The 13,433-nt window shown below is 41.1% G+C and overlaps 1 protein-coding gene across 2 annotated transcripts in view; it reads right to left on the bottom strand.

Moving 5' to 3' along the window:
- PDE6A (phosphodiesterase 6A) overlaps positions 1 to 3,060 on the bottom strand; it is a 268,275-nt gene extending 265,215 nt beyond the window's left edge. For both annotated transcript variants that reach the window (XM_073575291.1, XM_073575292.1), the window contains exon 1: positions 2,587 to 3,060. In XM_073575291.1, the coding sequence (XP_073431392.1) occupies positions 2,587 to 3,060 (474 nt within the window). The remainder of the gene's footprint in view (positions 1 to 2,586) is intronic.
- Between the last annotated feature and the right edge of the window lie 10,373 nt (positions 3,061 to 13,433).

Here is a 13,433-nt window from a genome sequence, read left to right as displayed (position 1 = left end):
TAGCGAGATCGCTATGTGTGACGGGGCCCTTACTCAAAACCACATTCAAGTAGTTTATTAACCCTTCAGGTGCTTCAGATGAATTAATGGAATGTGGGAGGAAAAAATAAACATTCACTTTTCTTTCACAAAATTTTTCTTTAGACCTATTTTTTTTACTTATGCAAGGGTAACAGGAGAAAATGGACCATACAACATGTTGTGCAATCTCTCCTAAGCATGTCAATACCCCATATGTGGGGGAAAACCACTGTATGGGCATACAGTAGGGCTCGGAAGGGAAGGAGCGCCATTTCACTTTTTGAACGTAAAATTTGCTGGCATAATTAGAGGACGCCATGTCATGTTTGGAGAGCCCCTGATGTGACTAAACAGTGGAAATTCCCCAAAAGTGACCCCATTTTGAAAACTAGACCCCTTATGGAAATTATCTAGATGTGCATTGAGCTTGAACCCCCAGATACTTCACAGAAGTTTTTAATGTAGAGCTGTGAAAATGAAAAAAAAAAAATCACATTTTTCCCAGATAAATCTTTTTTAGCTCTAAATTTTGGATCTTTATAAGGATAACAGGAGAAATTGCTCCATGTAATTTGCTGTGTAATTTCTCCTGAGTGTGCAGATACCCAATATGTAGAGGAAAACAATTGTTTTGGTGCACGGCAGGGCTTGAAAGGGAAGGAATGCCATTTCACTTTTTGAATGTAAAATTTGTTGGCATAATTAGCGGATGCAATGTCATAACTGGAGAGCCCCTGATTTGACTAAACATTGTAAACCACCCGACAAGTGACACCATTTTGGAAACTAGACCCCTTAAGGAACTTATCTATATGTGTATTGAGCACCTTTAACCTACAGGTGCTTCATAGAAGTTTATAACATTAAGCCATGAAAATAAAAAAATCTAATTTTCCCACAAAAATATTTTTTAGCTCAAAATTTTGTATTTTCACAAGGGTAACAGAAGAAAATGAACACCAAAATTAGTTGTGCAATTTCTCCTGAGTTCACCGATACCCCATATGTGGTTGAAAACTACTTTTGAAGCACAGTGCAAAGGTCAGAAGGGAATAAACGCCACATTGTAGTTAACATTTCACTGGGCTGATTTGAGGGTGCCATGTCACATTGGCAGAGCCTCTAAGGTACCAGAACAGCAGAACCCCCATAAGAGACACCATGGTACAAACTACACCTCTCAATGAATTCATCTAGGGTGCAGTGATTATATTGACACCACAGGTGTGCCACAGAATTTTATACCACTGGGCAGTGAAGAAAAAAGTCATTTACATTTTTACCACCAAGATTGTGTGTTCGCCGCAGATTTTACATTTTCCTACTGTGAAATGATTAAAAATCGCACCACAATTTGTCCCACAATTTCTGCTGAATGTAAAAATACCCCATATGTGGATGTACAGTGCTGCTTAGCCATACGGAGAGACTCGGGAGGGACAGAGCGCTATTTACCTCCTGAAGCACAGATTTTCCTAGAATAGTTTGCAGATTCCATATATAGAGCCTCTAAGTGTTAGAAAAGCAGAATCCCCCCTCAAGTGACCTCATTTTGGAAATTATAATCCTTTTGGAATTTATCTACAGATGTAGTGTTAATTTTGACTCCACGGGTATTTTCCAGAAACAAGAAGATGTGGATGTTGCTGAGTGAAAATTGAAAACTGCCGTAGTAGTGACCAGTATGTTGTAGTGACCAGTACATTGTGCTCAGCTCATGCCTCTGGAGACACGCACCTATAAATTAGGCGAGCTCTCATCACTTCAGAAATGCCAAACATGTGGGCTTTAAATGTGGTTTAGGCACACTGGGGCTCAGACGGGAGAGGGGCATTTGGAATTGGGAGCAAAGAATTTGCTATCTTTTGTGGAGCGTGAAGCCATTTAACTTTTCCAGAGCCTTTGTGCTACCAGTAACGGGGAAGCTCACTACTATTTTCAAATTGAGTATTTGCCTATATGATGTACATAATTACATTTTATAAGTAAGTGAGTTTATGAAAATATTGGAATTGGTGTAGTAATAAACATACAACCAATAACAATGAATACCAATACATGCAAAATATATTTCTCTCCTTGACATGTCTTCTACCTATATCATCTTAATTGGATTATCTTCTCAGACAAAAAAAGCATTCAGGAGAATCCCCTTCGAGTTCTAAGAGTAAATGCTTAGTTAGGGTGTTTCCTACACTTTAGTATTGTGAAATGTTCTCCTTGTGACAGATCTAATTGGGTCAGGAGATATCTGGCTATTTTACTAAGCAGGAAAAATATAAGTGCTTGCTATCTGTAAGCAAAGCTTCTGATTCTTCACATTACATGATATTACTGAATGACAGCTTATCTTGTAAAGGTGCAACCCCATTTCAAAGGAAGGATTTAGTCCTGGATTAAATAGCCATGTGAATTGTACATGACCTGTGCACTGAATTATTCATGCCTTTCGTATGCAGGCTCACTTATGAAGAAAACAATAGTAAGCATACTTTCTACATATTTTACAGGGTCATACAATAAGGTAACATAGCTTTGTTAAAGTATTTTTCTTGTTTTACTCACCTCTAAAACATCTGAAACATTAACTAATTTCTTAGACTGTGCCACAAATCCCAATACTCCAGTATCCAGAGGAAAAACAATTTCAGAGTCTGGCTGTACCAAACACTCTTCCATGACAGCATCCTTATTGACATTAAAGAGTCGGGTGGCCAATTCCGCAGTACCATTCCTCATGCGGTACATAAACAAACTCATACGGTCTGCTTGAATAATAAAGGATATCCTCTTGAGTACATTGAAAACACATCTTTCAACATTGAGGTTCTCCTGGAATCCTCTAATTAAGTCAAAGACTATTTCACTTTCCTCCACACTGCTCAAGTCATGATAGGTCTCGAAGTCCACATTAGTGTTGTCAGAGCTCAGAAGTTCAAATATGACTCCAGATCTAAATTTACTGTCATAGTAATCTTTGGCAAAAGTTGGATTGGAGTCTAAATACTTTTCTACTGCCTCCTCTGAGAGCGCGCTCATGTTGAGAGCAGTACTTACGGATCAGACTGCACCTTTCCAGGAATGCCTCTGAATCCAACAAAGGTAGTTCAATGCATTAAAATAAAAAAAAAATTGGAGAATTATGGAAACTCAGGGAAATTGGGATATCCCCTGGGTATTTCTCAATCAGGAAGACAGTGGGAACTCATGCCATCTCCTTGTTCTGAGCAGTAAGCCTGATTTGGATGCATTCGTGTAAGATGGTTCTTAGCAAGGCCAGCATAATTCCACTGATAGTGAAGGTGAAATAGGGATTACCCTGATCATTTTAAATGGTCACATGATATTTCTGTAATCCAGTAACCAATAACATTAAAGGATGAAGACGATTGCCAATGATACTCAGTCTGTTGTGGTTTGCAGATTAAAATTGAGTCAAGGAAAGCAACATGTTGGTAAAAGAAAAGTGACCAAAACTTCACAGTGTACTACACTAAGCACACACGTGGAAAGGTATTAAATGTGGAAGAGAATCTTTAATTACTGCAGAGACATCTGCACGTAATGTATAACTGTTAAGGTAGCATACAAAAAAGATATCATAGCACATGTCTGAGGCATTTGGGAAATGCTATTGTGATACATTACAGTATATTAAAGAAAAGCTTTGACGCGTACATAAATATATAATTGTTAGGGAGAATAAAATGTGTTCTCTTTCATGTTTAACACTGATTAAACAGGTGAAAAAAAGTCAATTTCACTACAGTTACAGATGATCAAATCTTTTGAAAGTCTAAATTGCCAGCTTTGATATTTTTTCCCCAAAAAGTGTGCAACACTCTAAGGTGTCCTACGACGTCATTGAATCTCATTCAAACTCTTTAATTCAAAGCCTTAAAAGCATCAAAGTATTTGGCTAGAGGTAAATAGATGGTAACTGGTGGTAACCAGCCTATTTAACGGCACACTACAATAACAGACACTTTACACTTCTTAAATTGTAAAAACAGTCAAAAAAGTATCCTTTTTGTGGGGAAGAGGCCTATCTTCCTTGTGTTTATCCATAGGATGTGCAGTCGGATAAATATATGGTTTTTTCACACACTGTGGTACAAATATTATTCCTCTTTGGGAACCATCAAGAGCTTTGTTGTTTGCTAAATGATGATCTGATAATTTTGGATGGACGTTCCAACATGACAACGATCCAAAACACAAGACCAAGCCGACCTGTCATTGGCTACAGAAGAACAAAGTGAAGGTTCGGAAGTGGCCATCTCAGTCTCCTGACCTCAATATCATTGAGCCAATCTGGGGAGATCTCAAGCGCGCAGTTCATGCTAGACAATTTACAGGAACTGGAGGCTTTTTGCCAAGTAGAGTGAGCAGCTTTACCATCTGAGATAAAAAAGAACCTCATCCACAACTACCAAAAAAAACTTCAAGCTGTCATTGATGTTAGTGGGAGCAATATACAGTATTAAAAATAGGGTATGCAAACTTTTGATCAGGGTATTTTGGATTTTTTATGGCGACTCGACTATGCAGCCCATTTTTCTTCAAGTGCCTCCTTGTTGTGCATCTTGAAACAGCCACACTGCTAGTTTTCACAGAGTCCAGTATTTCAGCTGATGTTATTTGTGGGTTTTTCTTTGCATCCCGAACAATTTTCCTAGCATTTGTCACAGGTCACATGTGAGGATGTTACCTTTAGGCTATGTGCACACGGAGTTTTTTGGCTCTGCAGATTTTGCCTGCGGTTTTACACCTCATAATGGATGAGGTGTGAAACCGCAGCGTTTCTGCACTAAAGAATTGACATGCTGCGGATTGTAAACCGCAGCAAAACCGCGCGGAAAAATCCGCAGCATGTGCACAGCGTTTTCCAGTTTACCATTGAAAACAATGGTACTGTACAACGCACTTAAATCTGCTGCAGACCCGCAGATGCAGAAATGCTGCAGATCCGCAGCAGAATCCGCACCGTGTGCACATACCCTTAGTAGCCATTCAAACCCATTTGTGTCAACCTCTGTGCATGTTATCAGGCCAAAATCACCAGGGTATGTAAACTTTTGATCAAGGTCATTTGGATGTTTTGAGTTGTCATTATGATTTCAAAAGACAAAACACAATAGTTTGATAATAAATGGCTTCACCCAACCACTAACCATGAGTGGAGAAAAAGATTTGGTGCTATCATTCATATTCTCTGATAAAAAGGCCAAGACAGCAAAAATTCTGCCCGGGTATGTAAACTTTTGAGCACAACTGTACAGTTGGCATAGATCTCTAATGGCAGACACAGCTCTGGCAGCCCCACAGAGTAAGGACTCGTTCAGATGTATGCAATGTACAGACATTGTATCCATTTTTTTTCACGAGTACAATAAGTACCCGTTATAATCTATGCTGCTGTTAACATGTCTGTTTTTCATGGACCATGTGTCTGTACAAAATATAGCAGGAAATGTCCAGGAGCACGAATGAAAAAGGCCAATACAATTTTATGAGTCAATCAAAAACACGTATGGCACACAGATTGCATCCATGTGCCATTCATGTGCAGTCCATGTTTAAAATTGGAAAATATAGATATTTTGTAATTTATTTATTTCTTTATCCATCCGTCAAAACACTGATGACACACTGATAGTAAGGCTGGAGTCACACATAGCGACTCACCAGCGATCCTGACAACGATATCAATGTGTCAGGATCGCTGGTGAATCGCTATGTGATCGCTGGTGAGCTGTCAAACAGACAGCTTAAAAAGATAAATTTCAGCTCACCTCTTGTAAGTTCGTAAGAACTATTGAAAAGCTCTGAGCGCGGACACGTCTCTGCCAGGACGTATAATGAGGAAGAAAGGTCCAGCTACAGAAATTTAAAATCCAGGATTTTTATTGTATCATGTTTAAAATACATTCATGGCTGCTTGTGATCAAGTAACGGCAACAAAGTTCACCGCATGGGGATGTTCTCCAGGTCTCTGTACGCGTTTCGAGCACAAATGCTCTTAGACTCAGACAGCTTCACCAGCGATCAGCATAGTGACGCCCGGCGTCGCTGTGCACGTTAGTAACCAGCGCGCTGATGCAGGAAGCTGGTAACTAACGAACACATCGGGTATCCAAGGGACGTGCATCCCTAGATACCCGATGTGTACGTTAGTTACCAGCTCCCTGCATCAGCACGCTAGTAACTAACGTACACATCGGGTATCTAAGGGAAGCACGTCCCTTGGATACCCGATGTGTACGTTAGTTACCAGCTGATCGCTGGTCTCCCGCCTGTCACTCGCAGCGATGCGTGCTGGCCAGTGGGAGACCAGTGACCAAAAAAAAGTCCTGGCCTTTCCTGCAGCGATCAGCGATACCGACAGGGGGGCCGGTCGCTGATCGCTATCACACACAGCGATCTCGCTGGTGAGATCGCTGTTGTGTCACAAAAATTGTGACTCAGCAGCGATCTCGCTAGCGAGATCGCTATGTGTGACGGGGCCTTAAGAATGGACACAATTTACTGGGAATAAATCATTGGCACTGGCAGCAGCAGAACACTGTAGAAAACAGGACAGTCAGGCAGATCAATCTAATTATTGGCATCAGCCATAGGTAAATTAAAGTTGACACTTATCATGCCTGGTTCATTTTGACATATATTATTATTATTATTATTAATAAACTCGTTTATGTTGTGTCATTAATTTAAAAGCAGTTTACTGACATTTTCATCGCTGTCACCATTTGGGCTCACAATCTAAGTTACCTATCAGTTTGTCTTTTGAGTGTGGGAGGAAAACCATGCAAACATGGAGATAACATACAAATTACTTGCAGATTATTTTATTGGTTAGATTTGAGCCAAGGACCTAAGTTCTGAAAAGCAACAGTGCTAACCACTGAGACACAATGCACAATACTTTCTACACTTGTGAAGGAAAATTTGGTCTGCTTAAGTGTGGAAAATACACTGACCACACTAAATACATTCTATCTGTCATGGTTCTAACCCTAAGTGTGTTGGGATGCAGTTACCGGCAGCTCAGCCATTCAATCTGGTACAGGGGCATGCTGAAGCTGTCAGTACTCCACTCTGGTGTAAGGGTATGCTGAGCAGTCAATGTGTTGATTGACAACTCAGCATTCCAATCTGAGACTGGGAAGCACTGGCTGTCTCCAGGTGTTCATTATCTCAGGCTACTTAAGTGGGCTGTTACGCCCAGACCTATGCCAGACATGAATACATTAAGCTGCTGTTTGGTTTGTTCCCTCTGTGCCTTGCACTCTGTTTGTAGATCTTTCATTGCCTGACCTTGGACCTCGTTCTGACTATCCGTCTGTTTAACCCCTTCTGCTCTGATCCACTATTCTCCTTGTATTCTGACCTCAGAAAGTTACCTTATTACATCTTTGTCTCTTCATTCTGTTTATGATGTACCTTCCTGACTTTTGCTTTTGGACTTCTGACTAACTATCCCATCTCATGGCTTGGCCGTGAGAAGTGACTCAGTGTCACATTATGTCTGGCCAATACATTTTTCTTTTTTGCCAGTATGGAGCCTGTTCACACACTCTGTGATCAGGTGGTGTATTTGAAGTAGATGACTCAGGACCTGGCTAAGGAATGTCAGTTTCAGGGTCTGATAACTAAATCACAATGCCAGTTTCAGGGTCAGATAACTAAATTGATGAAGACCTCCTATAACCCTCCACTGTCGGCAGTGGCTGTGTCATCAGTACCCTCTGATGTATAGTTGGTCTCTCCAGAATCTGTAATGGCCATCCTTGATAAATTTTTCTGAGAAAAAGACAAGTTTAGGGTATTCTTGGAGAGCTGTAGGTTATTTTTTATCCTGCACTCCTAATCATGAGGGGAGGAGTTTCAGCAGGTGGGAATAACCATGTCTCTACTGTGAGGGAGGCCTCAGACCTGGGCATTTTCTTTGTCCTAGAAGCCTCAGAACGGTTTTCTGTCTACGCCTTTGCTGACAGTTTAGGTCTGATATATGGCAAACCCATCAGGATCCAGGTCACTGAAGCTAAAGTCATGAACCTGTCACGGGGGGTCACACAGCTGCTTTACTGATTTCCGGCAGTGGTCCACTGAAGTTCTGTGTAATGATGCAGCTCTCAGGTGCAGTTCCACAAAGGCCTTTCTGAAACCCTTAAGAATGCTCTGGTCCTTCATGACGTTGCTTGTTCTCTGGTGGAGGCCATGACCCAGGTCAGACAAATGGACTGCAGAATCTGTGAGAGATGTGGTGAACAGCAGGCTGCCTGTTATAGTTCTCAAGAGCAGATCCATTTATGGGAGATGGAACCATTGGAGTTTAGAGTTGTCAGTCTTTGTATGGACTGTATGGAGTAATATACTGTCCTTTTTTTGAGCTATTGTACAATATAAAATAGATCATTCATGTCATGTAAGCAGTGAAGTATTTGTCATTGTACTATACCTATATTTCTGTGCCGTATCGGAGCATCATGAGTTGTGGTATGTGTTTAAGGGGTGCACTGACACTCTTTGGCCCAGGGCACACGAAAACCTGGAGCCAGCCCCCCCCACAACTTTAACCAAATAACCCCCAGTTTTCAATGCGTAGCTACTATTATGAAGTAAATTATGGTTGACAAGCTTCAGTAATAAGAATTGATGTTTTTGGCATTGAAATGGGCACTGTAGGTGTGTTTACTGTCCTCCACTCTCTGCCGACTTTGCTTCCCCATTGACTTGCATTGGGTTTCGTGTTTCAGTCAGCCTCTGACTTTTCCCTATAGTCGGCCGATTTTGTTCGACCCGACTTTTGAGAAAGTCGAGTTTCATGAAACCTGACTCGACCATAAAAAAGGCAAAGTCGCTCATCTCTAGTCTCAGTTATTAAGTAGAAAAAGCTCAGCTCACCGTTACAGGCGTCTTGATGATCGGAGCACGGATCCATTGTGTTAGATGTGCAGCAATGCGAAATGGAAAATATCCAGCTCAACGATATAGTGAAACCAATATTTTATTCACTATGCAAAGTGACAGATTGAGGATAAAAGCATCTGCATAATTCAGGATGGAAATGCGATATCAACGCGTTTCTGGTGGACTAGCACCCTTAATCATGATTTGCATGGCGAATAACATATTTGTTTCACTATATCGTTGAGCTGGATATTTTCCGGTCTCGGTTATTGCCTCAATTTCTGAGTACTAAACAAAATCTCAGATAAGAATACTTACCCACTTCCACTCATCCCAAACCTATATAATCAACTTTTGGGGGCTAAGGTGTTTTCTAAACTTGATATTAGAGGGGCATACAATTTTATACACATCCGGAAAAGTGATGAGTGGAAAACAGCATTTTAATCGTCTGAGGGTCTATTTGAAAACCTTGTCATACCAATTAGATTTTCCAATGCACCTGTTGCATTTCAAAATTTTGTGAATAATATTTTCTCTATTTGCATTGGAAGATATGTTGTGATTAACCTGAATGATATTCTAATTTTTTTGTCTAGATTTGGACTACCACCAGGAACATGTCTGTCCTGTGTTACAAAAGTTGAGGGAGAACTCTTTGTTTGCTAAATTAGAGAAATCTTTTTTTTTCTGTTCAGGAAATTTCATTCTTGGGGTTTATCTTATCAGCAGAAGGGTTCAAGATGCACTCTGGGAAGGTGCAGTCCATAATTGATTGGGTTCAACCTCGTGATTTTAAGGCTTTGCAGCATTTTCTGGGATTCGCTAACTATTATAGAAAATGTATCTTAGTTACCTTACACATAAGGTTTGGTCGCCAGGTGCTATCAGGGCTTTCGGAAAATTAAGAGCGTTTCAGGTCTGTTTGCATTATAATCCAACCTGATCTCCTAGAACCATTCATTGTGGAGGTAGTTACCTCAAAGGTCAGAGAAGAGGCAGTTTTATTGCGGGGGCCCAAAATTCTGACTAACCTGCGTTCATGTGTTTTTTTTTTCTAAAAATTTTTTGTCTGTGGATGGAAAGAAATTATGATGTTGGGAATCATGAATTAGAGTCATAGAATCATAGAATCGTAGAGTTGGAAGAGACCTCCTGGGCCATCTGGTTCAACCCCCTACTCAAAGCAGGATTCGCGAAATCATCCCAGACAGATGTCTGTCCAGCCTCTGTTTGAAGACTTCTATTGAAGGAGAACTCACCACCTCCTGTGGTAGCCTGTTCCACTCATTGATCACCCTGTCAAAAAAAAATTTCTAATATCTAATCTGTGTCTCCTCCCATTCAGTTTCATCCCATTGCTTCTAGTCTTTCCTTGTGCAAATGAGAATAAAGATGATCCTTCTACAATGTGACAGCGCTTGAGATATTTGTACACAGCTACAGTATAAAGTCTCCTCTCAGTCTTCTCTTCTGCAAGCTAAACATTCCCAAATCCTGCAACCTTTCCTCATAAGACAGAGTTTGCAGACCGGTCACCATTCTGATCGCTCTTTTCTGAACTTGCTCCAGTTTGTTGATGTCTTTTTTAAAATGTGGCGCCCAAAACTGGACACAGTATTCCAGATGAGGTCTGACCAAAGAGTAGAGGGCAATAATAACTTCACGTGATCTAGATTGTAGGCTTCTGTTAATACATCCTAGAATTGCATTTGCCTTTTTTTGCTGCTGTATCACACTGTTGACTCATATTCAGTCTGTGATCTATTAGTATACCCAAGTCTTTTTCACGTGTGCTGTTGCTTATCCCTATTCCTCTCATTCGGTATATGCTTTTTTCATTTTTATTGCCCAAATGTAGTACTTTGCATTTTTCCCTGTTAAAAACCATTCAGTTAGTTGCTGCCCACTTCTCCAGTTTATTTATATGTTTTTGAATCCTCTCTCTCTCTTCTCTAGTATTAGCTATCCCTCCTAGCTTTGTGTCATCAGCAAATTTAATCAGTTTACCCTCAATTCCTTCATCTAAATTGTTGATAAAGATGTTGAACAATACAGGGCCCAGGACAGAGCCCTGTGGTACTCCACTTGAGACATTCTTCCAACTGGATGTGCAGCCAATTACGACCACTCTTTGGGTCCAATCACTAAGCCAGTTATGAATCCACCTAACAGTTGCCTTGTCCATTACTTGCTGTTAAATCGACCTTTGAGGAATGGAGGCATTTTTTGGAGGGGGCAGTTCATCCAGTTACTGTGGTCACTGATCACAAGAGCCTAGCTTACATTAAATCAGCAAAAAGGCTAACTCCTAGACAGGCCAGATGGACATTGTTTTTCTCTAGGTTTAATTTTTCAATTACGTTCAGTCCGGGGTCTAAGAATGTGAAAGCTGATGCATCATCATGCAGTTGCGATTCAGTTTTTCCTCCAGAACCTCCAGCCTCTATTATTCCTCAAGGTATTGTGGTTTCTGTGGTAACCTTGGAATTGGAAGAGATCAATAAGTCCTGTCATTGGCTCCATCCGCTACTCCAGGGTCCACATTATTTTTGCCAGTGTCCCTAAAATTGCGGGTGTTACAGTAATTTCATGATTCCAGCTTGAGTAGTCATCCTGGGGTTACTGCTATATGGAAAGCCATTGCTAGACTTTTTTGGTGGTCGTCCATGCGTAATTATATTAAAGATTTTGTATCTGTTTGTGAAGTCTGCCCATGTGCTAAAGGCAGTCATAGCCAGTCGGCCGGGGAATTGGCTCCAGTGCCAATTCCAGAAAGACCATAGACTCATTTGGATTTCTTCATGGATTCGCCTCTAGTGGGTGGTATTTGACTGATTCAGCAAACAAGTTTATTTTGTTCCTTTGTAAGGATTACCTAATGCAGAGACACTCTCCAATCTAGGTTGTTTATATCTCATATTGTACGGTTACATGGGATCCCTCTTAACATTGTGTCTGACAAGGGAATAAAATTTCTTTCTAAATTCTGGAGAGCTTTTCGTAATAAACTTGGGATTGACTTGTCATTTTCATCTGCTTACCACCCTGAAACCATCTGTTAGACTGAAAGGACAAATCAATCTTTGGAACAAATTTTAAGGTGCTTTGTGGCAGTTTGGCAGGAGGACTGGTTTTCATTTTTATTTTTCGCTCAGTTTGCTTTAAACATTTGAGTAAATCAGTCTACTGTTCACATTTTTTCTGTAATTATAGTTTTCATCTCAATATTGGTAAATTTTCTAGGATTATTTCTGAATGTCCTGGGGTGGAAGTCACCATGCAGAGACTTGGGGATGTCTGTAGGGAGGTTCAAAAGAATATTGGGTCTGCTCAGGTTCACCAGAAATACAAGACTGATAGAAGACATTTGATCGGTCCTATTTTTAAGATTGGGGGTAATGTTTGGTTGCCATCTAGGAACACTAAAGGTACTGTCACACTTAGCGATGCACCAGCGATCCCGACCAGCGATATGACGTGGGCAGGATCGCTGGTGCATCGCTAAGTGGTCGCTAGTGAGCTGCCACACAGGCAGATCTCACCAGCGACATCGCTGGGGTCGGGGGTTGCTACTTACCTGTCACACTAGGCGATCCTGACGTCCTCCCGCCCGGCTCCACGCTTGTCGCTCGTCTCTCCACAGGAAGCGCCGCAGGAAGCTGACGACGAGAAACGGCCCAGGACGTTCTCGCGCGTTCAGCGATAACCAGCGGGGGAGCGGTCGTAGGTAAGTATCACACATAGCGATATTGCTAGCAATATCGCTATAACGTCACAAGTTATAGCGATATTGCTAGCGATATCGCTTAGTGTGACAGGCCCTTAAACTTAAAGTGCCATTGGCGAAGTTGGGTCCAAAGTTTGTTGGTCCATATGAGATCCTAGAGGTTTTCAATCCAGTGGCATTCAAATTCAGCCATTGGTCCAATCTGCTGTCCTAGAGGTCCATGGGATCAGTGCTCAGCATATCTGCCTGACAAAATAGACAAATAGACATATGAGATCCTAGAGGTTTTCAATCCAGTGGCATTCAAATTCAGCCATTGGTCCAATCTGCTGTCCTAGAGGTCCATGGGATCAGTGCTCAGCATATCTGCCTGACAAAATAGACAGTCCAGATATGACTGAACCTGGATGTTCAGCTGATGCATCTACTTAGGCTGAAGTAAGGAAGATTGGCAAAGCAGAGGGTAAAATTTCTGGGTCACCATGTCAAATATACAGTGCTCACTTCTGCTTTGGCCCCTCTGTTCCACTTTATTGTTTCAATGATTCTCATTGTGTCTTATAACAATCAAATCCACTGTGCTTCTTATTATATTGCCCTCTATTGTACCTCTTTATAATGATGCCCCCATTGTGCCTCCTTTTAATAATTGCTCCATTGTGTCTCATTATAATAATGCTCCCCTGTTGTTCCTCTTTATGATGATCCCTTTTGGCCTCTTATTATTATGCCATCCATTCTTCGTCCACATTGTAATAACATGGTC

Source organism: Dendrobates tinctorius, unplaced genomic scaffold (assembly GCF_039654945.1).
Source record: "Dendrobates tinctorius isolate UK_male_01 unplaced genomic scaffold, ASM3965494v1 ptg000043l, whole genome shotgun sequence".
NCBI lineage: Eukaryota > Metazoa > Chordata > Amphibia > Anura > Dendrobatidae > Dendrobates > Dendrobates tinctorius.
Note: the sequence above shows the minus strand (reverse complement) of the source record. Positions and strands in the feature narration are given on the sequence as shown.